At 36.7% G+C, this 23764-nt stretch overlaps 1 protein-coding gene across 1 annotated transcript; it reads right to left on the bottom strand.

Moving 5' to 3' along the window:
- Positions 1-2370: 2370 nt before the first annotated feature.
- Positions 2371-11068, bottom strand: LECT2 (leukocyte cell derived chemotaxin 2). The gene is made up of 4 exons (XM_079145923.1): positions 10802-11068; positions 9022-9118; positions 7393-7538; positions 2371-2676 (listed from the first exon to the last, which is right to left on the bottom strand). Exons 1-4 carry the CDS (start codon positions 10845-10847, stop codon positions 2510-2512), a joined length of 456 nt encoding a protein of 151 aa, XP_079002049.1. The 5' UTR covers positions 10848-11068; the 3' UTR covers positions 2371-2509.
- Positions 11069-23764: the final 12696 nt, after the last annotated feature.

Raw genomic sequence — 23764 nt, forward strand, 5'->3', positions numbered from 1 at the left:
GGGGATATGGTATATACATGGGTGTCAAAATTCTTCTATTTCTCTATCAACTATTTCTCTATGTATATTATACTTTAATAAAAATTTTGTTTAAATGCCAAAAATAAATAACTGAATAAATTGGTTACTTATTCTTCCATTTAATTAATTTTGTACAGCTCACTCAAAACATTTTCAAATAAAAATATATCTTATTTACTTTATTAATCTGTAGTTATCAAACCTGACAGTATTTGGCACCAGTTTTGAAGTATTTATTATGATCACTGTACTAAGGAAAATTAAATTACTCAGTGCTATTACTCCTCTGTCATCTGAACTTTATAATATTTGAACTAAAGCTAAATAAACATTTTGTCATTCAAATCAAAAAATAAAGGGGAAAAACACTTTGATATGATGCACCAGAGGGCGCTATATTCCAATTCTTTCCAAGAAAAAAGTCCTTGGGTCCAAAGTTTCCATTTCTACGGAACAGATGTGCATGCTGGGCAAAAGGTACTGTTCTTGCTTTACTTTGGGGGAGCCGTCTATTTCCAGGTGAGCTTGGTTTTCAAAGCAGCACCCACATCCAGCAATGTTTTGCCTCTTAACCACTTCAGAAGGTTGATTATCTGGAAGGGTGAGCATGAATTGCATTGTTCAAACATTTTAGAGGCTCTTTTAAAATTGCCTTTAAAAACATATGTGCCATTTCCTTGTTGGTATCTCCAATAGGAGCAAAATCTTTATTTTTGGAAGAAAAATTTAATTTCCTGAAACAACCTAAAGTTATTGAGTACCAAGGAAATAAATAAGGGAGATATCAAATCAGCCACTGCCGGATATAGTTTTTTTTTTTTCTTTTTAAGCAAGAAATAAATTATTAACTTGCTGGTCTTAGATGCTATGAATGTTATGACACAGTAGAGAAAAGTATTTAACTGGGTACAAGAAAGTGCTAATTGTGTAATATAAATCCTCGACTACCTGAGAATCATCATCTATGCTTCTTCCTGGCCAACAAGGAATGGGAAGTGTCCTGTTGCCTCCATAAAATATCATTCATTCATAGTAGTAAAAACCCATGAAGTCACCCCTCACTGCAAAATTACAGTATTGTTAATCACTTAAATCTATGTGATTCTCCTGTACCTAGTCCTAAGGTAATATAGTGTTCATTAATTTTTTACTTTCCTTTTTAATTTTGTTTCTTCTCTATGTGTTCTTAGAAATTGTTTTGATTTTGTTTTGACTTTATTAAAAAAAACATGCTTTGTGATTTGACTCCTCAGAATTACTGTCTACACAATTCATCTATTTTGTTAATTGAGGTTCATTTATTATGATTATTATATAATATTTTATTCTGTAGCTATCATAGTTTAAAAAAAACTCACTGTTGAAGGGCATTTGGACTATTTCAGGTTTTGCTCTAACAAATTGTGATATCATGAACATTCTTACATGTAGATCTGGTACACAAATGGAGTGATTTCTCCAGTGATAAAGTTCAATTAATTATTCTTTTCTCTAACATATCTACATGTAAGACTAGAAATATTCTACTGAAGTTTTCTATATTTCAAAAGAATTTTAGCAAAAATCCATGAAGAAAATTTCCAAAGCGATTAATTCAGTTCTTCCTTTCTTATTGACTAACAATTCTAGGGAGCCAGAATTATATTTGGTCCTTTGGACATTTATATGATATTGTTTTTCTCTTCATATTTGTCAACATAACTGAGGTAGAATAATATCGATATAATAATATAATTAAATATGGTAACATACGCAAATAAGTAGCTGTGATATGCATGTGACTAGATAAGGCCACTGACCCAGTTCCATGAGATGCTTCGGATAAAGGCTGTCCTCTGTCTGTCTAGTAAATACTCCCTGTAGTGCAGCTTCTTTGACACCTAGAAAGTTTTCTTTCCAGAATGTGTCATCATTTATTACCTAGGAAATGGAAACTCATAGCCATGGGAGATCATGGATCTGAAGCAGCAAATCCTTTCTTATACATATAAGCAGCTTTCCCTCCAACAAGTTTGATACACCTAAGGGTATTGCTGAGGATCTTCATGACCTTAACTCAAAAGAAGCCTCCAAATTATTCAACTAATGTTTATTAAGTATATACCACAGGTAGCATCATACTCTTCATTCTTATGCCATAGAAAGACCTTCAGGTTCTTTCTCACTTTTCACACAGAAAAGAGGCTAGTTTCAAAGGTGTCAAAAAATTCAACATAGACCTGCTTGAATTCACTTATTTATCCTAGGTCTTCAGAATGGAGAAGCCTAAACCCCAAAACTACCCCAGATCCTGTAGATTACAGAAAGAACAGAGAGCCCCCAGAAATTAGTTCACACTCAACATCAAAGTAACTGAGTCAAAATCAAAATTGTTTTCTTTCTTGCATTTATCATGCTTCTGATTGAACACATATTTCTTGAGAAGCAAAGTTATGCATCCAAGTTTTTTGGAGGATGGCTATTTAGAAGCTCTGTCTTTGTCTTCTGCTTACAGGTATGCAGTAGGATCACTGAAGTCACAGTTTTCAATATGTATGTGTGACTGTATGCCAGGATAAACCTTCTGCAGGGGCAAAAGAGTTCCCAGTTTTTCTCCCTTCTTGATAGAACCTTTATACTTAATTGGCTTTATGAAGAAAATTTTGACACAGAAACCTAAAAGAAAATAAGATAATTATTTATTATCTGGATTTCAATAGCCTTGAATCAAATTTAAAACATAAGAACAGAAATGGACAAATGACTTTCAAAAAGAAGCACAGTTGAATGAACTTGGGAGGAATAGAAGAAACTGACAATTCTGTTAAAAAGACTAACATTACAAGAAGCAAAAAGGAGAATAGATTCAAAGGAACTTTAATTGAGGTATTAAAGAACAGTAGCAGGAAAACATGAGGTAGTGTGAAATTGATCTCAAACAATGTTACTCCAAGACATATTTTGATAAAACTATTAAACTTCAAAAATAAAGAAAAATGGTTATGGAATAAAAATATAGACTCTCCTAAATATCAAAAGAACTTTAACAAAAGAACTACCAAGTAGAGAAATAGAGTTAGTATAACACAATATTTATAAAATAATATGACAGTGTTGAGATGTAAATATATAAGTCATCCGTAAGTATGAATGGGCTTTAAAACTTTTCCTACTGGCTTTAAAAGCAAAACCCAATTCTATGCTGTGTGAAATAAAACAAGGATTGAAAAAGCTAAAAATAAAGAACTTGACAAAGATTTGCCAAGCAAATGGAAGCAAGCAAGAGTGATGTTCCTATTACCAGAGAGTAGAATTCAGGCCAAGAAGCTCTGAAACAAGACTAAAGAGAATGTTAAACATTGGTAACTGTCACAGTTCTTAAGTAAGATACAGTCATCCATGTGTTAAATAATGCGGAAATCATCTGTATGAAGCAATGGCTGCAGATATGCAAGGAAAAATAGAAATACACTAATAAAGGCAGACTAGAACATATTACTCTTAAGTGCAACTGGGTCAAAATGGGCCAAGGAAAAAGAAGACTATATAATTGTTATTCAACATGGTAGCCACTGGTTGTTTAGCATTGGAAATGTAGCCCAGTACAATTAATCAAAATGCAGTTTGTAAAAATAAAAACATAATTTTAAAAAAACATAATTAAAAAGATGGTCTTCAGGGTAAAATAAACAATGCATTTGGAAGACAATACAAAAAATTAAAATTATCCCAATAATGTTTATATTAATTACAAACAAAATAATATTTTGGAAATACTGGGTTAGAAATAATATTAAAATTAGTTTCACATGTTCCTATTTTAGTTCTTTAATAAGGCTACTAAAAAATTTAAAATTATGTATATAACTTGTATTATATTTCTATGGGACAGTAGTACTATAGATCTAAACTCCACAAAGTAGGTTTTATTAACATATTAAATAAAAGATGTGCAAAGACCTCTACACTGAGAATCACTAGTTATTAATGTGACAATGAAAGAAGACCTAAATAAACAGGAAGTAATATGTTCATTGATTGGGAGAATCAGCTTTAAGGATATCCATTCTTTTCTATTTGATCTATATTTTTCACTGCAAACCCAATCAAAGGCTAGCAGGATTTTTGTGGAAATTAGCAAACTTGTTCTCTAATTTATTTGGAAATGCAAATGGCCAAAAATCGCCAAAGCAATCTGAAAGAACAAACTGGAAAAACTTATGCTGTCAGATATCAATGTGTATTTTAAAGCTATTGCAATTAAGACAGTGTTATATTTGTGCAAGATTAACAACCTGATGAAGCAATACAGAAAGAGATCCACAGATCCATAGATTCCTGATTTATCACATGAGATGTTGCAGAGAAGTAGAGAAAAAATAAAAAAGTCCTGTTATGTTCATGGTACTGAGTCAATTAGAAATCAGTATGAGGAAAAAAAAATCCTGATCCAAATCTCATTTCCTAGACAAATCACTTGTAGTTGGATTACTCATCTAAATATGAAGGATGAAACCATAAAGCTTGTCGAAGAAAACATGGCTGTCATGATGTCTTCAGGGTTGGCAAATGTGTCTTACACAGGCCAAAAATCTGTTAAAATAAAGGGAATTTTTACTAAATTTGCTACATTAAAAATAAGAACTTCTAAAGAAGGGAGACCAGTAGAATAGAGGAAGGACACCAGGAAGAGGGAGATGGGAGGGAAAAGGGAAGCACTAGGGGGACAAAACTGACCAAGTTTTATTGTTATGTTGTGTACATGTACAAATATTATGTAACAATGAATTCCACTATTGTGTATGATTATAATGACCTTCAAATTAAAAAAAAGAATATCCCACTATAAGAAAAAATAATAATTTCTATTGAAAGTATATCATTAAGGAAGTACAAAGACAGTCCACAAAATGGGAAAAAAGTTTATTGCATGTGTGTCTACATTACTGAAGGCTCATATCCAGAATATATAAATGCTCCCACATATCAATAAGAGATACCAAGCCAATAAAAAAAATGGGCAAACTATTTGAATAGGCACATTACAAAAAATGATATCCATGTTTTCAATAAATCTGGAAGGGGCATGGTGGCACATGCCTGTAAACCCAACTCCTGAGGAGGCTAATGCAGGAGGATCACAAGTTCAAGACCAGCCTGGGCAACTTAGCAAGACCCTGTCAAAGTAAAAATAAAAAGGCCTGTGGTAGAACAGCCCTGGATTCAATCCCCAATACCACCATCACCGCCACCACTAATAATAATAATATTAATATAAATAAACATAGAAAAGGGCCAATTTCATTAACTATCAGGAAAATGCAAATTAAAACCACAGTGAGATCACACCTAGCAGAATGACTGAAATTAAAAAAAAAAATAAGTACACCAACCATTGTGTATAGAGCAGCCAGGACTTTCATACACTCGTGGCAGTAGTGTAAAGTGGTAAAACCACTTTGGAAACTGTCAATGTGTATGGTAGCTGAAGATACACATATTCCTTGTGACACAGCAATTCCACTCCGGTAGCATCCTGCCAGTTGCTGAGTATGATGATTCCAATTGTGCATTTTGGAACCAGGGAGAAAGTCATAGGATAACTGTGGAGATTGACTGGGCCCACTCTATGATGGAGCCTAGTAAGAGACTAGCTGGCCCTGTAAGCCCCAATCTGACTGGTGGGCCACAGTGGCCTTTTAAATCTCCTTGGGGGCCTTTTAAATCTCCATGGGTTAGCGACACTTTTGAGCAAGCATACAAAAATCTCTAAAAAGCTTGATTATTTCTTCTTCCCCACTGTACAGTAATCCTAAGTGGCTTAGTTACGTTTGCGGACAGCTAGAAGCATGGTTTATAGAACAAATGTTTGACTGTGGCAGGGCCCTTCCTTACTCTCTTTCATTCAAGGGGGTCTGGGACTGAACTGGCTCAGGTTTGGGAATTGGTTGGAGATTGTAGCCCACTGTTGTGATGATTAAAGCCAGAATTTTGTTCATGAGACCTAGAGCTTTTCTCCTTATACCAAAACAGCCAATAAGCTACACATCTATTCAGTTCTAGGGTCACCATGATAAATGAGCCAATGCCACAAATCTCTGACTTTCAGACAAATCTTAATTACTACTTCATCTTTGCTGCCTGTTAGGTGACCATGATGTCTTTAAATGTGGCTTTTAAGTGCCACCTCTTCAGAGAACCCAGTTGAATGACAACTGCTTCTGTTGTCATTTGGGGTCTGCAGAGGACAGCCACCAAATAGCTCCTTGAAGATATGGTTCCCTCACAGCCTCGATGAGGGAATACCCTCTGGACCCACCTGCAGTAGGAATGCATACGTACATTCATTAAAAGGCACAAGAAAGTTCCTAGCAGAATTTTCGCAATCACCTAAAAGAAAAATACCCAAAGACCCATCTAAAGTAGAATGGCTGAGAAGTTACGAGTATATGCATATAATGAAATGCCACTCATCAGGAAGAGTGAATGTGGATTTAAACAGACAAATCTCGCAAGCACGATGTAGAATGAAAGAAATTCCAAAGAAAACAGCGCGTACTGTTTAATTCAATGCTCCCTATCACTGTGCTGGGGATTGAACCCAGGGGTCCTTCACCTCTGACCTGCATCCCAACCCTTTATTTATGTTTTTATTTTGAAACAATGTCTTGCTAAGTTGTCTAGGCGGGCCTTGAACTTGGGATCCTTCTACCTCAACCTCCTGAGTAGCTGTTTATGCAATCTTTTAAAATAGCAAAACTAGAAACCAGAGTAGCAATTGCCTTTGCAGGGAGTAGTGACTGAGGACTAGTTAAAACAGGGGTTTCTGGGAGACTGGTCAGTTATGTCTTGATGTGGACACTGGTTCCCCCCTGTGCTGACTTTACAACAATTCATGGGGCTGTATGCTTGTGCGTTTTGCACTTTTTTGCATGTATATTATACCTTGATAGAATTAAAATAAAAAACAAATCAATATCTAGAGTACCAGGAGGCCTACTTTATCTAGAACATGAAAACCTTTGGAAATATTTCACATAAAGTCTTACAGAAAGGTCACTACAAATATTGGTAAATGAAAGTGTCTATTCATTAAGATTAATATTACCGAAAGTGATTTTTATAAATTTTTTTTTAAAGCAAAACTACTTGAGCCACAGAAAGGAACCCCCCTTCAATGAGCTATAGAGTTTGGTGAAGCGTGTGCATAAGGCAGAAATTTCAGGGAAGGTGCTAGAACATCTTTGAAATGCATCAGCTGTTTTGGTTTATTATATCTTTACGTTCTAGGTTTTATAATTTTGAAAGAAGTACAAAACTTGTATATATGAAATCTGTGTTAAATAAATAAGCATCAGCAGGTGTCCCAGGTCTGTACATCATCCCTTTTACCTCTTCCAGACAGCCGAACGCCATTGTTAATGACATTTTTGTTTTTGTAAGGTTTCTCCTGGCCCATAATCATTCCAGTGAATGGTGCATACACGGTAGATCCATCAGCACACAGGACATCCACACCTTGGTGAGGCCTCTGATTGCTAGGATGTAAAGAAGAATGAGTAGATTGAGCAGCTGCCTTGGGAAACTTTATTGCCCAGGAATGTGGTTTCGGCACACTGTTCTCAGTCTAGGGTATCAAAAATTGAAGCTGCCAGAACATGTTGGGATGTTCCAAGATTCCCTACTCTGTTCAGTCAAATTTTAACTTCTCCCCCTGCAAGTCATAATAACCGTGTTGTAAAGATTAAAGCATTAAAATTAGTACTTGGTGCATGGGGAGCCTTAAGCAAATATTAGCAGTTATTGTTATATGGCATTTTAGGGAAATGAGATAGTACATGTAAGTAGGTTTTATGACTTGACCTCTTCAAGATCATTTAGAAAAGAGTTGTCTTTTTATGAGAACCTATCATAAAAGTATCACATGTTACCCTCGTCTTATTTTTCTCTCAGTGACAAGTCTCTGTAAATATCATTTATTGCACGTGGTATTTTAGTGCTGTGACTGATGCCTCCTGAGTTTGTTAAACTGTGTGGAGCACAAACACAAAATGATTCCAGATTGTGAGGTTGCCTGAGTCTGTCTCTAGAAATCTCTCAGCTCTGGTTTTCACTGCTCTCACTATGCCTGTTCCCTCAAGGCTATTCTCCTTCCAGAGGACGACTGCCAAGCAATCAGATTCACTAGAATTGTTAGAATTATCTGTGAAGTGACATCGATCCAAGTGAAGAACCAAGACGTTATTGTGTAGGTCAGTGTATAAACTTTAGAATACGACCTAACTGAATCTTAATTTTGGCAATCCAGAGTCCATTTTTCCATATTTCCCATCTTAGTTCTGTTTCAGGTATTTGAAGTTGCTTTGGAAGTAGCATCCAGAAAAGTAAGAGTTCCACTCCTATTAGGATGGAGATCACAAATACAATTGGACACATGGCAATTGTCTCAAACAGTGACACCTCTCCCAAGGTGATGTGCATTATTGAACATTCATGAGTTCACAAATAGCACAGCTCAATTTCTTGTTGTCTGGAATGGATTGAGAAGCTTTCTTGCTTGCTTGGGATCAGAGCCTGAGTCAGTTACAATGGGATTGGTGGAAAAGAATCCAAAAGCTTGAATTCAGGTGGAGTCTTCACTATCTCCAACTGGGTTTGATGGGACTAGCCCTTTGGTTCCTCAGTTCCATTTCCTCAACTTTAAAATGCAGTAATAGTGTTTGATTTTCACCCTTGGGAAACTAGATGAGAAAAATCAATGTGTAGAGAGGTTGAGAGGGAAACACTGTGTTTATTCCTTACTCTCTTTCTTATGTTGTGATCTGTCCCCAATTCAAAACACTTACTTAAAGCAGAATTCTTAGAAGTTGCTCCAGAGACTGTCCTGTTACACACATCTCTGGGTTTTTACATTGTCTGAAGGGGGATAATCATAAGGCCTCAAGGTAACATGGATCAAGGGCACTAAGAAATAAGGTGTGTAGTCAGAGGCTGGTAGGTGTTTGCAAACCCTGTTTGTACCTTTGAGCAGAGTACTGTCCACAGCCGTGACTGTCACATTTCCGGATCTCATTGGAAGGCTTGCCTGCACATAGGTTAGCCCATGGCCCAGCCAGTGCTAAAAAGGAGAAACGTGAGAGCCTTAGGTATCTTCTCCAGTCTTCATTTTCCTACGGCCTCCCAGGAATCCTGAGAAGTCTTTTTTCACTACAGTTTTTGCCTGACTTTCTGTGGTTTATGGGAGGGTCTTCCTTATAGAATTTTGTGAGCTGATTTATATGTAAAACTAACTTTCTCCCTGGTCACAGAATTCTGTTATGTGGCACCTAAGGTAATTTTCATCATTATACATTGTTTCAGATTATTTACTAAGAAATGGTATAAATGGTGCTTTTCAAATTTTCCTTGCTCATTACCTGGCATGCAGACAGCTATGTTTAACTTAAGTAATCAAATAGCACAGTTCAAAGAAATAACTTTGGAAATTCTAAAGTAACTTTGAAATGCTGCTTTATGGTTAGTTCTAATAATCAAATACAAGCAAATGATTGAATTAAAGGCAAAACATACTTAAATGAGCCAATTTTATTCAACACTAAATAAATCTCTTTTATATTTGTGGACATGGAAGAAGGAGATTCTAGAAGTAATCTAAAAGGTCAACCCAATTTTGTCTACAGCAAAGTCAGAAGAGGGGTAGGAATAGAAGCAACTATATGAAAAGTTTTGAGGAAGAAAAACATGGAATTTTCTTTCTCAGTGTACTGTGTGCAAACTTTAAGTGCAACTTGTCTCTTAGTAAGCACTTGATAAATTGCCAATTGAATTAAGTTTCCTGATTTTTTAATGTTAGCATTCACAGAGCTACAGTTAGCAAACTCAGCCTTTCACTTTGAAAACCTAACAGAAGCAGAAGCAAAAACAAGAACCTGTAAATTTGATGATTGACTTTTCTTTAAAGACATTTTACTTTTCACTAGTATAAGTGCTAGGGAAAGAAGCTACAGAATATCTTCTGTAAATGTTTTAATATACTTTTCTTTGAATGTTATCTCCTTTCAAATTTGTTCTAATTAGTTATGCATGACTGTAGAATGCATTTTGACACATTGTACACAAATGGAGCACAGCTTCTCATTCCTCTGGCTGTACATGGTACATGTATATAGGGTAATAATGTCTGTCTCATTCCACCATTCTTCCTACCCCCACACCGCCTCCCTTCCCCCTACTCCCCTCTGCCCAATTCGAAATTCCTTCATTCTTCTCCATCCCCCACTTATATATGCTTTTAAAAACGTGGGTATCAGAAGTTTTCCACTTTGGAGCTAAAGTTTCAACTCAACACCCTGATCGAGATATATAATACCATCACTTTGACAGCTAGTATTTATCCTTGGGAATTGAGACATATATTAGACAATTTATTAGTCTGTTCATCTTTCTTTCCTGCTATGAACATTAAAGGTTCATTGCTTTTGTACCAATCCATACCAGTCTTTATATCAGGAATTTTCTAAATCTGGTTCTTAAACTTTTTTTTGTTCCAGTTAAACCACAGATCAAGTCTGAAAGGCCTTTCTGAAATCTTCCCATTCTCACTTCTGTTTTCCTTCAATAAAGAATCAGAACATTAGAGACCATCGAGAACTCCCTACCCAAAACATATCTTTCCTATCCCACTTTTAATAACTAATACACAAGTTTCTCTTGCAATTGTGCTACTAATGACTTTTAAATCTTCCCAGGAAATCAGTTTTTAAAAATTAGCCGAGGTTCTAAAATTGTACTTTGAACTTACCAGTGGAAATCAAAGCCGCTGAAAGGAGGACCCTTGTGGAAAACATCTGGCTTTTGCTTCCCTTGAGTTTCTTCCTCTAATTAGAATTGCCCCCACGCTCTCTTTGAAGAATATTCAAGTTTGAAAGAATATTTTCTGGCTCTTTAGTCTTATAATTTTGTCTCTCTCATTTCTTTTAATTTGGTGTGAGACACAGAAAATAGAATGGAACAAGTCAAATTCTAATATCCCATGGATAGTGATTTGACTCACACGTAGGGCCTATATAAAAGCCTTTGATCTGAAGAAGCAGCCAGCTTCATTGGAAATACTGACTAAATATTAACAGGAAATGATAAGAGTAGGTACAGATTGAAAGTCTTGGGGCTGTGGTTGGTAGGAGAATATATATGTGAATAATAGCCTATTTACTAGCATCTGTAGATCTTTTATTCATGTCTTGGGTAGCACATATTTCAGAAGAGAATTGATCATTAATAATGTATGACCCTTTATAACATATTCTTCTGTATATTTCTTAGGGTTTTTTTTTTTTTTTTATGAGCTCAGTTAGATTTCATCTGTGTAATGGATGGATACAACATGCCAACTATCTATCAGTAGGAGAAAAGATACGTGAACTATGGTGCAGTCATATAATGGAGTATATGTACCAGTTTAAATGAAAACAATCTATATCTATTAGCACAGTTTTATCTCTAAATGTACAATTGAATTAAAAAGTGGCTTTAGTATTATATATACATATTATATTCTGCCATTTATTTAAATTTCAATAACAAAGTTTTAATATTCACGAAGGTTGCATGTACAGTAAATAAAAAAATATTCACAGACTAACTTTAGGACAGTAGTCACCTCTGAAAAGGGAGAGAAGTGAAGCTGTAGAGAATATACAGAATATTTAAACTCTAAAACATTTTATTTCTGAAAAGAGATTAGAAGCAAATATGGAAAAATAGTAATTTGCTAATTATTGGAGACAGAGACATGGATGTTCTGTTCTCTTTATAGTTCTCTGTGCACTTCAGTGTTCTGAATGTTTCACATATATTTTAGCAGCTCTCTTCAATCCTTATTATTATATGAGACCTGGAATATTCCATGGGAACATTCTCATTTAAATAACTTTTTCCTCTGCAGAAGGTTGGGACCATGGCCCCAAATCTTTACCCTCTCTGCATCTACACCCTTACCGTGTCTCATCAGGGTCAGAGGGGATGTACTCAACCCTTGATTGTAGGTCAGTAATGTGTCTTTGACCAGTAAAGTGCAGTGGAGATGACAGCACATCGGTAGGCCTGGGCCCTGTGTGGCCTTTGTCCTCACAATCACCTTCTTGTGTTCTGTCACTGCTGTCAGGAGCACATTCCCAATCCAACCTGCTTCCCTGAGAAGGGAGTGAAAACCACATGGAGCAGAGCCACCCACTGAACCAGACCATCATAGCCCAAAAAGGTGTGAGCAATAACAGTGGTCACGTGGCATCATCGAGGCTGGTGGGGTGGGCTATGCAACACTAGCCAAGCGGTGCCAGTTAGAGTGTGCACCACCTGTGACTTCACGAATGCTTCAAGGAGGCTTGCAATGTGTGAAGTGCAGAATATCAGTGCTCTGACTGGCACAAAACTGAGTCAATGTACCAAAGAAAGAATAAATCTCAGGAACAAAATGAGATTCAGAGACAGACACAGATGCACACAGTATGTCGTACAGGGTACAGGGTTCAGGGTACAGGGTACTCTTCAGACCATTAGGGAGAAGTTAAGTCATCCATAAATAGTACTGAGATAACATCTGGCAAATGTAAAAGCTTGATCCATACATCAAAGTGACCCAAACATTTCTCTCTCTCTTTTTAAGATAACAAGTTGAATTCATGTGTGACAAAAATGAACATATTTAAATAAAATTCTCATACAAATTTACAAGAAAATCACCAAGGTCTGAAGATGATGAAATTATCAGGATATAATATTTAGAGTAATATACAATTGGTTGATAAACACAAAAATAACTTCTCAAGGTAGCAGAAAAACTAGCAAGACAAACAATTTCACATGTCATATTTAAAGTTTCTTTTTAAAATCAATCATGATGGTAACATTGGGGAAGGTGGGTAATACACATAAAGAATTCTTTGTACTATTTTATCAACTTTTCTGTAAGTCAAAAATTATGAACCAGATAATTCTATGCATGGACATACAAGGAAGAAGAAGAAGGAGAAGAAGAAGGGGTAGGAGAGGAAGAGGAGAAAGAAAGGAGGAGAGATTCAAGGAGGAGGAAGGGAGAGAGGGAAACCTTACATTAGGAAATTCACGAATTTTGAATGAATGATTTTTAGTGGTCTTGGAATGGGTTAGACCTTTCAAAGAATGTCCAACACCCCAGAAAATATAAAGGAAATGTGGCATTGTGGCAAATAAAAAGAAAGAAAGAAAGAAAGAAAGAAACCTTCGAGGTAAACAGTATTCAATTCAGAGTCAAAAGACGATAACCTAGAAAAAAATACCTCTAACAGGTATGACATGACAGATGAAGGACCCATTTCCTTTATATACTGAAAATTCTTAAAAAGTAAAAGATGTGCTGGACATGATGGTACATGCCTGTGATTCCAGCTACTTGGGAGGCTGAGGCAGAAGGACTGCAAGTTCAAGGCCAACCTTAGCAAATTAGCAAGTCCCTGTCACAAAAAGGAAAAAGGGCTCAGTGGTAGAATGCCCCTGGGTTCAATATCCAGTACTGAAACAGAAAAGTCAAAGACATAAACAAATCAATAGAAAAATAAGCAGATGATGTCAACAGGCTTTCACAAAAGAAGAAGTACAACTTAATCAAGAAGCATTCGAAAATATGTTCTACTTTCACTTATAATTAACAGTTATAAGCCAGACTGAGGGATAGTTTTTCACCTGCTAAAGTGACAAAGCAAGAATTTTGGACACAGGTAAACTTATTGAAATTATAAGTTGGATAGGTAGCCATCTATCCTGGTCAATTGTTTTTCTTATTACAGTTGTATCTCTCTGCTAAGCCATCTGCCAAGAAAGCATTTGCTTTTTCTCTCTTAAGGATAATTGTGTTATTTTAATTTCTCTGTTAGTTTTTAAGGAGTAGCTATATTGAGTGTTCTGACAAGTGACAACATTCTTATTCCAAAAATTATACCAAAATGCAGAAAAATATAAAACAGATTCCCATTAACATTTTAAAGTTATATATAAATAACATATATATATATATATATATATATATCTCAAATACAATTCTCCCACAAATTTACAAGAAAAGCACATAGATATAGATAGATCTATATAGATATATTTCTCTTTAACTTATCTTTTGTCAGCATATCGGTATTTTACTAAATGTATGCCATCTTCAACTAGAGCCTAATGCTAAAAGTAAAGTTCAAGAAAAGACTGATTTTTTTTAAAATAGACTACTAAATAGCAGGAAAGGAAAGTATTGGGCATGTCTGAGAGCTTCTATTCAAAATATTTACATAAAACCATTTTATGTAACTGTGGAAATAATAGGTGAGAGGGTATGGAAATCCCTATCTTTGATCTCCAGGATCTTTGATCTTTTATTTGACCTGCTGTTTGGAAAACTTTGTGAAAAGGAAGGGACCAATGCGCTTTACAAAGGGTTGTTGGCCTAGATGACCTGACCCAACACACCTGGCTCCCTCCCTTTCTCCTATTCCTGGAGTTCATGGGGAAGAAACTACCTAGAAACAGCAGGTAGTTAGGTCACTAATTTACTAACCAAATGCATTCAGAAACTAGAGAAAAGCCCAGAACCACTCTACAAAAGTTGCATAGTGATGGTCAGAGAAAGATGTTAAATGCACATTATTTGGCTAGTGGCAGCCTTAGCTCAGTCATCAGCCCCGGCTTGGTATTTTCCACCTCTGATTTGAAAATGTGTAAATCATACAGTCTACATGCCCCACTCTATACCCCTTGTTAAATCGTCTGCCGAGAGAGACAATGGAAATAATTAAAAGTATGAAACATAGGTCATCAACATTTTGGGGGATAAAAGAGAGGATTTGATTACAAAAATATTTTTTAATGGAGTCATTCCTATGTTTTCTAATACATGTGTAACCGAAAGCTCCGTCCTTGTCCCCAAGGTCATTTAGTTGTTGGGTTTTTATTCTTTTAATGGATGAACTCAATGCAATGCACTTTTCTCTTAGTACTGCTTTCAGAGTGTCCCAGAGATTTTGAGAAAAATTTTTTTATTTCCTCCCTGATATCTTCTGTTACCATTGCATCATTCAATAGCATATTATTTAGTATCTAGGTGTTGGAGTAGTTTTTGTTTTTTATTTTATCATTGATTTCTATTTGCATTCCATCATGGTCTGATAGAATACAAGGTAGTATCTCTACTTTTTTTTTTTTATTTACTAATGATTTCTTTGTGCTCTATTTGGAGAAGGATCATGAACTGCTGAAAAAGAAGTGTATTCGCTTAATGATGGATGAAATACTCTATACATATCCATTAAGTCTATATCATTGATTGTATTATTTAATTCTATAGTTTCTTTGTTCAGTTTTTGTTTGGAGGATCTATCCAGTGGTGAGAGCAGTGTGTTAAAGTCACCCAGTATTATTGTGTTGAGGTCTATTCAATTCTCAAAATTGAGAAAGGTTTGTTTGATGTACATAGATGCTCCATTGTTTGGAGCATAAATATTTTAAATCATTATGTCTGCTGGTTTATGGTTCCCTGAAGCAGTATGAAATGTTCTTTTTTATCCCTTTTGACTAACTTAAGTTTGAAGTCCACTTTATCTGATATGAGGATAAACCCCTTGCACTCAAGGGGTTGGAACACAGGTTATTTTTGACCAGTCTCCCTTATCATCATCTTAATGCCATCAACTTTAAATGAGTTCTCCATTGTCAATTGTACCCAGAGACTCTTTATATACCTATGTGTCTAGGGCACTCTGTCTAATGAAGGTCAATGGACCATACAGAAATTGTTAGGGACCTCTCTCCAGAAATCAGCAGGGCCAAGACACAGGTGCTTGAATTCAAGGAGACTCAGGGAGGATTTTGCATTTTAGCTCTGTGGGCAACAGGAGGGCTGCACCCAGGAGTGTTCCCTGGCCAAATAGGGTAGATCTTAACAAGGAGAGACTATTTTGTTCCCAGGTTATAATTTAATAATACTGGAACCCATTGCTCCATTCCTTGTGATTTGCAGGTTTCTTCTTTCATCCCCATTAAGATAGGCTAGTTAATCCTCAGACAATGAGTGTAATGCCCGCCCCCCAGGAAGTTTTTTCAAATGTAAAGGCAACCCTGTGAGGTGAGACATTCCAGTTCATGTCTTTGTCCCAGAGTGGAGGGAAAGTGGAAATGGGGGTGGACCCATATGGAGGTTACAAAAAATTCAGACTTAAGGACTAAAAGCATACAAATAGAAAGTCACAGGCTAAGCCAAAAGTCTTGGTATCTTCCCAACATCTGTACTGCATAGATTCTAGTTAGCCTTAATGCTTTTATTATCTGTTAAGCATGGATTCTGATTGATGTCTTTATCCAGAAGCCTAAGTCCCTGAACAAGTATACTCAAGTGGAAAAGCTTTCCGCCAGTTTCTCCCTCACATCACACAGAGTTCCTCCTTTTTTTCTTCTCGTTCGAAACTAATTTTACTTCTTTTATTTTTGTCCTCTGTCATCATCCATGGATTTCATTCTTTGAATCCATGAGACAAGAATTCAGAAAGAAAATCAGTGAGGCCTATAGCTCACATAGGTTTCATTTATCTGCAGAAGCAGCAAATTAAGCCCTGTTCTCAAACTCCAATTTTATTCCCATGGGCAAAAAGTGGCTGGAAAGCAGAGTAGAAGCCAGGCCCTCTTTGCCCATTTCTCCATAGACCAGGCCGCTTTCCTGGGATTCTGTTTTTCTCTTTTATCTCAAGACTGGTGTCCCTAAGTCACAGCAGGATGATTTGCAGCTGCCTGGGAGCAGGCTGAGAAGTAGCACTCAGACCATTAGCACTAGGTTGAAAAGAAAAAAAAAAATGTTTTTTAAATCCTCCTTTGCTGTCCTACTATACTCAAATATTAGAGGGAGCATATTTTTGCATTTAACTTAGTTTTTACCTATTAAGATTCCTTATGTAATTGCATACATTCCTGTACATACAGAATCTTTCACTTATTTTATCTCTGACAGACCAACTCCCAACTGCAAGATTATACAGTAATTCAGAAAACCATTCAAAGACCAGATTGTTACCTTTAAGTATCATCTTTTCTTAGACATGTTTACATCTATAGGTGGCCCACTCAGCCAAGCAACAATCTATAGGATCAACACAGTATTGCCCATGTCTTAAGGGGCCAGAAACAAATGCAAACAAAAACATAGAGACAGACAGAGAGGATCCCCAAACCATGGCTGACAGATGGAAACCTTTAAAACAGACATGATAGGGGGAAACTCCCCTAAGTCCCAACTCCAGCTTAACCGTGACTTCTTCACCAGTGGTGACAAAGATGTCCCTAACACAAAGGGACCAGATGTTCCCAAAAAGGGGAACCAGAAGTGTAGAATCAAGGGTCTCACGGTGTACACACCCGGGAGGCTTACCGAATGGCCAAAGTGTCTCGACTTTACTGCATTCAGTTTCCTTTTTCTCAAAGTAGATCAAGATGGAGCAGTCCTTACAGTGCAGGGAAGGAAGGCGGGAGTTCCTTGAAGCAAGGGGAGCTTTGGCAGTTGCTGGGAGTCCCTCAGTCCTTCCCTCTACTTCAGGAATAGTTGGGTTCGATCCGAGGCACACTCACTGTCTCCTAACTTTCTAGTAGTCAGCTCTCAAAAAGTCCACTTTACATCCTCAACATGGAAGTGCAGTTGGGAGTGCCAGACCTGCCAAGAAAGCCAGAGCAGGGGCTGCTCTTAGGTCCCACCTGGGGTGCCAAATTTGTAACTGAAAGCTCGGTCCTTATCCCCAGTGCCAATTAATGCCAGTTCAATAATGAGGATACGGTTTTCAGAAAAAGGAAAAAGTTGTTTTATTGCTTTGCTAGCAAAGGAGAAACACAGGGGACTCCTGTCCCAGAGGCTGCGATTCTGCCCATTTGAAGGAACAGGGGGATTTTAAAGGTGCTCTTCAAAGGCGACAATCCAGGTATGCCCTGACAGGGGGTTCCAGGGCACCCTGTTGGTGTGTTAGCATTCACTTGTTAATTTAGAAGATATTCACTTTCTAGACCCTCTGGCAGATAGCTCCTTCCTGTGGAGCACAGATAGCTCAAGGAAATCTTGTTCCCTACTCCCAGGTTAGGGTGGGGAAGAGGGAGAAGAGGAAAAGAAAACATGTCCCTTTAAAAAATAAGCCTCCGAGCTATGTTCAAAAGGTGAAGTGGACCACCATTACATATGGGTGGTTGACTTATCCTAGATGCTAAAGAAACTTTTTCCCAGCAAGTTATTTATTTCCTTTTTTTATTGATGGAATGAATAATGGACACCAGGTTGTGACCCCTGCAACAGAGTGGGTATTAAGTTTGATTTACTTTAAATTAGATTGTAAGCTAGAGAGGACTGCTTCAGCCCTTTATAAAACAAATACCGTGTATAAAGTGCTACTTTGTTCCATGTCTAATGCAGACTTTAAGTTTGGAGAGATGTTGTTAGAGGTTTTCTGGCTAGACCTTTGTGATGAAACTGGATCTCTTGTGCATGGTGATACTATGGCTTTCCTCACCTGACTAAAACCGACATTAATAATCAGGGTAACAGATGATAGGATTTTCAATGGAGATGATTTCTCTATAAGGGTGAAACATACGTCCATCCTGGTGTTCTAATTCTTAGGAAAGCATTTTAGTGACTATGGAGTGGGAGCAAAAAAGGCAAAGAATTTTAAGAGCTTTTCTAACTAGCTTTGTGGTCCCGTGTGAACTCAATTTCCTTTCCCATGAAGAAATGGCATAGATAATGTTTCCCACTTGGTGTCACTGCAGGGAACTGTGAACCTCTGGCTCCTTGATTTCCCTTCCTGCCCCTAGGCCTATGCTTTTCCACTGTGAGTGTCTGGAGATGGATCAGGTAATACACAAAGCCACAGGATAAACATGGTCACTCAGGGTGTCTGTGTGTCCTTAGGATTTGGGAGTGGGGCCAGAGGAAAAGAAAGAACCATTTTATGTGTTCAATGTGTATTTTAAAATTGAGATTTAATTCACATACCATAAAGTTCATTCTTTTAATGTCTATTCACATTATGAATCTATGTCACACAATCTTTATCACTCTCTAATTCCAGAATATTTTCATCATACCAAAATGGAAAATCATGCATGTTAGCAGTCACTGTCTCTTCTCTACTTTCCTTGGTCCCTGGCAACTATTAACCTACCTCTTCTCTCTGTGGATTTGCTTGCTCTGGACACTTCCTGTGAATGGATTTAGGTAATATAAGTCCTTTTGTGTCTGTCTTCCCTCACTTAATACAGTGTTTTCAGGGCTCAGCCATATGGTTCCAGGAATCAGTACTTTATTCCATTTTTTGGTCTGGATAATATTCCATTGAATGAATATATCACCCTCTGCTTATCCATCCATCAGTTGACAGAGATTGGGTTGCTCAGTTTTCTTTGGCGATTAAGAATAATGCTGCTATGAACGTTCATGTATAAGTTTTCATGTGAACATATATTTTCAGCTCTCCTGGGGACAGACCTAGGAATGGAATTGCTAGGGCACATGAGACCACTGTGTTGAATGTGTTGAGGTCCAACTGTTTTCTAAAGTGGCCACATCAGTCTACCCTCTCACCAACACGTGTTATTAGCTGTCTTTTTAATTATAGCAATCCTAGTGGGCATGGTGTGGTTTTGATTTTCATTTCTCTAATGATGAATGATGCTGAGTATCTCTCCATGTGCTTAGTGACCATTGGTTTAGTCAGCTTTTTTTTTTTTTTTTTTTTTTTCTGCTGTGATTAATAGACCTGACAAGAACAATTTTAGAGGAGTAAGAGTTTATTTGGGAGCTCATGGTCTCCTGGTTTCAGAGGTCTCAGTCATAGACTGCTGACTCCATTCCTTGGGCCTCAAGGTGAGGGAGAACATCATGGTGGAAGAATGTGGTTGAGGGAAGCTGCTCACATGATGATCACAAAGCAGAGAGTGAGAGAGAGAAACTCCATCTGTCAGATACAAAATATAGACCCCAAAGACACACCCCCAATGACCTATCTCCTTCAGGCATACCCCACTGGATTCAGTTACCATTCAGTTAATCCTATCAGGGATCAACCAGTGTAGTGCCTTTTGAAGCATGGAACTTCTTAATTTTTAATAAAATTTTGTCAAATTTTCCTTCGATTGCTTGTGCTTCACAAGGCATATCTAAAATCTATTGTCTAATTCATGGTTATGGAAAGGTTTTTAGCTTTATTGAGGTACAACTGGTATAGGAAAAGTTGGACATGTTTAATACATGCATTTTTATGAGTACACACACACGCGCACGCACACACACACGCGCGCGCGCGCACACACACGATACCATGACCAGAATCAAGGTACTAAACATATCTGTCACTTCTAAAAAATATCTTATATTCTTTTGTGGGTGGAGTTTTTCTTTGTTTTGCTTTTTGTTTCTTTTGTGGTAAGAATACCTAACACGAGTCCTATCTTAACATGTTTTAAAGTGTATAACACCACATTGTTAACCTTAGGTATTGTGTTGTACAGCATACCTCTAGAATTTTCCCATCTTGCATGATTGAAATTTCATACCCTTCAAACAACAATTGCCCTTGTTTAACTCATTCTAATCCCTGGTAACCACCATTGTACCCTCCTGGGAGTCTATTTTAAATACCTCATGTAAATGGAATCATAGTATTTATCTTTTAGTCACTGGTTAATTTCACTTAGCATAATGTCCTCTAGTTTCATCCATATTGTTATAAATAGGATTTCCCTCTAAAGGTTGAATAATGTTCCAGTATATGCATGCATCACACTTCATTCAGTCATTGATGGGCATTTAGGTTGTTTCCATATCTTAGTTATTGTGAATAACACTACAGATATCTCTTCAAGACCCAGATTTCAGATATTTTGAATGTATGCCTCAAAGAGGGATGACTAAATAACATGGTGGTTACATTTTTATTTTTTTCAGAAGCTTCCATAGTGTTTTCTATACTGGCTGAACCATTCTAGATTCCCACTGACAGTGTGTAAGGGTTTCAATTTCTACACATTATCTCCAACACTTATCTTTTAAATATTTTGTAATAACTATCCTAACAGGTATGAGGAGATATTTTATTTTGTTATTTTTATCTGCATTTCTCTGGTTATTAGTAATGTTGAGCACCTTTTCATATACCTATTGATTTGTGTGTCTTCTTTGGAGAAATATTCAAAGACTTCATAATTAGCAGATACTGCTTTTATAATCAGAACATTTCATCTTTTTAATTTATCTTTGTTATTTTTTATAAAAATTATATATCTTTTAAGTGTACATTGTCCCATCTTGATATATACACACAATGGGCTGAATGCTACAGTCAAACTAATCACCATACCCATCTCTTCACAGAGTTACTTTTTTGTGGCAAGAACCCTTAAGACCTGCTCTTGGCAAATATTAAGCAAGGTCACAAGGATTTAACTTAAGTTTTATTCTGAGAGTTTTATATTTTAACTCTTGTATTTAGGTCTTTGATCCACTTTGGGTTGTTACATATAGTGTGAGGTAGGGAACCAAATTTACTTTGTTTAAATGGGAGCTATCTAGTTTTCCCAGCACCATTTGTAAAACAGACTCTTCTTTCTCTCATTAAATTATCTTGAGACCCTTGTGGAAGATCAACTGACCCATTCAGAACTCTCTCCCATTCCTGTGCTGCAGTCACAATAATGATAGCTTTGCAATAAAATTTGATATTGGGAAATCTGAGTCCTCCCACTTAGTTATTGTTCTTCAAAATTGCTCAGCTATTCTGGATTGTTTGTATTTCCATATGATTTGAGAGTCAGCTTGTTGATTTCTTGTGGATGGTAGGGGAAGCAGCTGGAATTTTGAGAGGGATTGACTTGAATCTGTAGATCAATTTTGGAAGTCTTGCCATCTTAACAATTTTAATTACTTCCAATTCCAAAGAACATGTCATGTCCTTCCATCTATTTAGGTCCTCTTATATTTCTTTCAATAAATTTTGTAGTTTTCAGGGTACAAATTTTGTGCTTCATTTGTTAAAAGTTATTGCTTCATATTTTATTTATTTTGGCACCATTATAAATGGCATCATTTTCTAAATTTAACTTCCAAATTGTTCATTGCTAGTGTATGGAAATATGAATGCAGACAGACACACACACATACACACATGCACCACATAGACCTCCGTGAGTTATGAAGGGTAAGTTTCTGTATATAGAATGAATGATTGGAAGGTTTTTGCATTTAGTACTTTCAGGACTGAGTCCTCCCAGTACTTTCTGGTCTCCATGGTTTCTCATGATAAATCAGCTGTCCACATCACAGAGAATCTCCTGTAGGGGATGAATTGCTCATCTCTTATGTCTTCTAATTTTGTCTTTATCTTTCAACAGTTCCATCATAATGTATCTCACCTTTGAGGTTTTCAGGTTATCCTACTTGGATTTTGTTGAGCTTCTTGAATGTGTAGGCAAACATTTTTCATCTTTGAAACTTTGGAAAGCTTTCAGTCATTATGTTTTTAAATAGTGTTTCTGCCCCTTTCTCTCTTCTGTCCTAGAATTCTCATTATGCATGTATTTGGTATGCTTCAGGAGGTACCACAGGCCTCTGAGGGTCTGTTTATTTTTCCTCATGAGTTTTCCTTTCTGTTCCTCAGAATGTATCATTTCAACTGACTTTTCAATTTTGTTAATTCTTTCTTCTGCCTACTCAAATCTGCTGTTTGGCTACTCTGGAGAATTTTTTTTTTTTTTTAACTTTCATTTATTGTGCTTTCCAACTCTAGAATTTTTATATGCTTCTGTTTCGAACAGTGAAATTTCTGTCTCTTTACTGATATTCTCTATTTGGTGAAACATCAGTCTTACTTTCCTTTAATATTCTCTCTATAAGTTTTCCTTCAGTTCTTTGAATATTTTAAAAATAACTGACTTAAAGTTTCTGTCTAGTATGTGCAACTCTGGCCTCTATTTTCTGCTTTTATTCTAGAATATGGATCATAATTTTTTGTTTCTTTGCATGTATCATACATTTTTGTTGAATACTCAGTATTGTATCATGTGGCAACTTTGGAGCCCCCTGACTCTCCAAGACTTGTTTTCCATGTTGTTTGTGTAGTGACTTTTCTGAACTAATTCTATAGTCTCTATTTTTTGTCACTTGTGGCTATTATGGTATCTGTTTATATTTGGCCAATTAATGACTAGACAGAGATTTCCCTAAACACCAAAACCAGTAAGTCCATGGGTTCATGGTGCACGCCGGGGCATACCTTCAGTGTTCAGCCAGGCAGTTTCCAACTTGGTCTAAGCCTTCACTTCCTGCTTCTGCAAAGCCTTAAGATCAGCCCATGGTAATAGTGTGAGTCTTTCCTGAATGTGTGTACAGCTCCAGCCATGCACACAGCCCTAACATGTCTTGCAGGAGCTTTCCAAAGTCCCTATAGACATCCCATTCTCAACTTTTTTTTAAAACATTTTTATCAGTCTAGTATTTGCCACAAGTTTTATCTACCACCTCAGGAAGTTGTGAAGTAAATTAATTGTTTGCAATTGTTTTCCAGCAATTACACCAAGGAAGCTATTTGCACTAGGCAAGCTCCAAGTCAATTCAAATCCAGCCAACCTTTCAAGTAGGTCTTCCAGGGAACCAGCTAATGACAAGGGTCAGCTAATGACGATTCTTGGGAATGAGCATTTAAAGAGCTCCAGCTTCACTGTTCCC

This window comes from Sciurus vulgaris, assembly GCF_902686455.1.
Source record: "Sciurus vulgaris genome assembly, chromosome: 6".
Lineage (NCBI taxonomy): Eukaryota > Metazoa > Chordata > Mammalia > Rodentia > Sciuridae > Sciurus > Sciurus vulgaris.